Source organism: Xenopus laevis, chromosome 1L (assembly GCF_017654675.1).
Source record: "Xenopus laevis strain J_2021 chromosome 1L, Xenopus_laevis_v10.1, whole genome shotgun sequence".
Lineage (NCBI taxonomy): Eukaryota > Metazoa > Chordata > Amphibia > Anura > Pipidae > Xenopus > Xenopus laevis.
The window spans coordinates 4,591,340-4,595,919 of NC_054371.1; the positions used below are offsets into that span (position 1 = coordinate 4,591,340).

The 4,580-nt window shown below is 37.6% G+C and overlaps 1 protein-coding gene across 1 annotated transcript; it reads right to left on the minus strand.

The window, feature by feature from the left end:
* Positions 1–3,591: 3,591 nt before the first annotated feature.
* On the minus strand, positions 3,592–4,137 carry LOC121403704 (vomeronasal type-2 receptor 26-like). The gene has a single exon (XM_041591508.1). It carries the CDS (start codon positions 4,135–4,137, stop codon positions 3,592–3,594), a length of 546 nt encoding a protein of 181 aa, XP_041447442.1.
* Between the last annotated feature and the right edge of the window lie 443 nt (positions 4,138–4,580).

The following is a 4,580-nucleotide window of genomic DNA, read 5'->3' on the forward strand; positions in this document are numbered from 1 at the left end:
TTACAATATTGAGGTGATTTTCGGTAATGTCATAAAAATTGTGAAATGTAGGAAAGCTTTGCGGTTTTGTACTTTTGAGTAGAAAGACGTGCATACCCATATTAGATTCGTCGGAATGTGTACTTTCCAAAAGTATATGGTTTTCTGGGGTGAACATACATTTTTGTACTTTTGCCCCTTGAAAAATGATGTAAATGTGCGGATTTTGCAGTATTTGGAATTCCAGAACTGATAACTCATTCTGGGGCCCCTATACGCCACATACTTACGTGTACCTATGCATATTGGGCATCAAACTGTTCAGCGGACCCTGGGCTTTCATATTTGGGTTGTATCTTGGTATATAATGATATGTGGGAGATACAATGCTGTAGACTGGACACTTTGAGGTAATTTTTCAAAAAATGTAACACATTTTTATAAAAACTGCTAACTTTAGGAAAGAATTGCAAATTGGTAGTTTGGAGTACAAATATATATTTACCCATTTTGAACTCGTTAGAATCTGTTCTTTCCAATAAGGGGTAGTTTTTTAGGGTAAACCTACTGTTAGTGGAATGTTTGGCCTTGAAATCAGATGTATGCAGTTTTGTGGAGTGGTGCTTTGGAAATTTGGTAGTTTAAAAAAAGGTCAAAAAAGGATGATAGAGTAGCCTTTGTAAGCTCCTATAATTCCCTATCTAGAGATGTTGGTAAAATAATCAAAAGACATTGGGACATACTAAAATAGCTTGCCAAGGGATACCTGTATTTCAGAATCCCCCCTTGTTATCGTTTAGGAGAGCTCAATCCCTGAAGGATAAATTAGTACGAGCGGATGTTGGAGCAGGGAAAGAAAAGAGACAAGCAACTCTTGGTAATAGAAAGAATGGCACTTTTCCCTGCCTTTCTTGTAAACAATGTTGTATCAAAGGGGACACGATATACCACCCACATAGGGGTAATACCTTTAAGATCAAAGGTTATTATACATGTCTATCTACATTTGTAGTATATGCTATAAAGTGCCCATGTGGTCTAATGTATATTGGACAAACTACCAGACAAGCAAAAGAAAGGATAGGTGAACACAAATCCGACATAAAGAGAAAGGTAAAACAGAACCCTGTGGCTTGTCATTTTGATGAGGCAGGACACTCAGTTTCCCAGTTACGGTTTCAAATTTTACAACAGATTCCTAGACCTAGGAGAGGTGGTGATAGGGTAAAACAATTATTAAGGTGTGAAGCAAACTGGATCAAAAAACTTGGAACCCTTACACCTGGTGGTCTAAATAAGGAATACTAATTGTATCCTCTGTTATAAATTTACTATAAATTTACTATAAATTTACTATTCTTGATAAAAAATCTTTTGATAAAAAACTATTTTTGATACGAATATGGCATTTTTATGGATTTTAAGTGTTTTAATATGACACATTACTTTGCTTATTTCCTAGTGACTACTAGATATCATTGAAGCAACAAAAGCTAAGTTGGCTAATATGCTACAAATAGATATAATGTAATTGTAACTAAACTGTGTACTGAAGGATGTAACAATTGATATTTATGTAACATTATGATACGTTGTAACCACTAGGTGGCATTGTTAATGTGGCTATTTAAGGAAGTGCAATTATGCAGTTTTTAACTTTGTCAGCTTGAAAAAGGACCAGGCGGTCCGAAACGTTGCTGTGCCCGATGAATATTTTGAAATAAAGGCTTTTTATGCTATATGGGAGTGCTGCTATCTATTTTGGAAATTGCTTCAAGGATGTGAAGGTGAACACATCAATTGGCGTGCACCCCGAAACAAGTAAGCTTGTGAATCTAAATGCTGGATGTTCTTCTATAGACTGTTTGGGCTGATCCTGATAGGTATTTCCAATGTACTTCTTGTATTCCTGTTGTCTGCTCCAATTATCCTCACGTGTTGCTCATTATTCAATTAAGACCCTTCATAAGCTGGCCTCTTTGCTTATTGCTTGGTCATTTAGCTTCTAGCTGAGATCTTGCCCTCCTGTAGTTTGTGATTCTTGTTCCTGAGACCCCATCTAATTCCTAGCCTAGTTCCTTGCACCCTGCCTTGCCCCTGTACTCCAGTGCACTTCCTAACCCTGTTCTTGGGGATCTCCTATTTCTTACTCCTGGCCCACTCTTGGACTCCATTTTCTGCTGCCTTTAACAACTTTTGGCCCTTTATTGGACTCTGTCTCTGCCGTTACCATTGTCATTGGCCTGTATACTCATTTTTGTGTCAGGGTGCACCATTAGATGTTGTACGATTTCCAATTTATTAACCTTCACATTATATTTAATATGGCCTCTGAATTCTATGTTCAGCCAATTATTGCTATACTCCTAGTTATCCAGCGTTTAGTCTCTCATGCTAGCCTCTGCTTCCTTAGTGACTGGTACTGATAAAATAACCAACATGGAGTTGATGAACTACAACTCCATAAGCTTGGTTGCCATCTTCTATTAAAATAAAGGGGAAGAAGTCCTGGATCATTGCTGCTATTGACAAGCTGAAACTTTAGCTTTGTGCAATAAGTTCACTATATAAAATATGGCAGTTTTAGCTATATTCTTTAAAGGGGCTATTTCTCCTTTAAATAGCCCACAAGTGACACGCTTGCAGTAGAAGTCTAGGGACTGAATTCACACATATCCTTACAAATTCAAAGCAATTTAAGAACCACTCGCACAGCTCCATGTTATAATGGTGCTTCACCCATTTATTTGGCCACAGAGAGTGCAAAAATCTGACAAGCCTCCCTTTATCCGATCTGTCCAAAATATTTTGTGTTTTTGCGCTTTCTGTGAGCATAAAAATGGGTAAGGAACCATAATAACATGAAGTTGTATGTGTGGTTCTTAATTTGCATTGCATTATTATTCACTTATACCATTATAGAGGCAATAATATAAGACAATCTCCAATGAGTCTTCATTTTTTTTATTATTTATATTATTATAACTGCGGTCTAAAACAACCAGAGAGCATTTTCAGCTGCAAACTGGTAAAAGTCAGTGTAGGACTGAGGGAATAAGAAATCATAATAATGAAATAAAGAAGACCAGTTGCTTGGTACAGGATCATTTATTATCTGGGTTTGATTCCAAATATATGGGATTTTACACTGATTTCTAGTCTATACTAAATTATATAACATTTTGGCAGAAATATACAGCCTATAAGACTGACTTGATGTCAGAACAGCAAATATCTCCACTCACTCTGGATTTTGCCTTTGATCTTTCTGTTTTTTCCCTCTTCTACTTTGCCAGACTTTGTCTCAATTGGTGCTTTTTTTCCCATAGAGCAGTGCTTTTGTACAGAATTCCAGTATCAGTGCAATTTGTATCTTTTTTTGTATCTTTTTTTATCAGAGCCAGCTGTGTGGGCATACTGGTGTTTCCCAAAACTACTACAAGTGCAAACAGAGTGCATGGGTTTAATACATGTTTATGAATATCTGCTATAAATGCTCATTATTATGTTCCTTCACTAATATTTATGTGTTTTAGTGTCTGATAATTCCCTCAAACACAGACATATTTCTATTTAGATTACTTCGAGCAGGAACATTCATTGTGTCATTTTTCATGTAGGTTGTAAGGTTTTGTTTCCAAGTAAATGGGATTTTGTGTTCATCTCAGGTCTAAATAAAATTAAATAACACTTTGGCAGAGATATACAGAATAAAAGTCCAGCACTTGAGGTGAGTATGGCAAATATCTCCACACACACAGTGTTTTTGCCTTTGGTGCTCAGATAGGCCGGGATCATTGTGATCCAAACACTGCAGAAGAGCAACATGCTGAAAGTGATGTACTTGGCCTCATTAAAACTGTCCGGTAATGTCCGAGCTAAAAATGCTAAAACAAAACTAACAGCTGCCAGAAGCCCCATATACCCAATAACTGAGTAAAAGCCAATAGCTGAGCCCTCATTGCACTGAATGATGATGGTTCCAGGGTAAGTGTGAAGGTCCAGTTCCTGAAAGGGAGGAGAAATGGACAACCAAGTCATGCAGATTATTATTTGAATGGATGAGCAGAACAAGACTACAGAATTGGACAGTGTGACTCCCACCCATTTTCTCCATGAGCTCCCTGGCTTGGTGGCTTTGAAAGCAACACAAACCATGATAGTCTTGGCCAGGAGAGAAGAGACAGCTATGGAGAAGGTGATTCCAAAAGTGATGTTACGCAGCATGCAGGTTATATCCACAGGGCGACCGAGGAACAGAAACACACTGAGGAAGCTCAGCTTGATGGAGACAAGGAGGAGGAAGCTCAGGCTCCTGTTGTTGGCTCTCACAATGGGGGTGTCCCAGTATACAACAAAAACTCCTAATATCCAGAGATTAATAAGGAAAAGAAGAATAGAACTAGATAATATAAACACAGAAATGTGATCATTTGTGTATGAAAGAAAATCTTCCTTGCGCGCAATACAATGATTCTTCCCCTCATTGGGCCACTCCATGTCTGGGCATTTGAAGCAGCTTGTGCTGTCTGTAATGATGGAAGATACAACAAATTAAGAACAAATTGAATTGCTAAAAATATACTGTAAATATATTATGA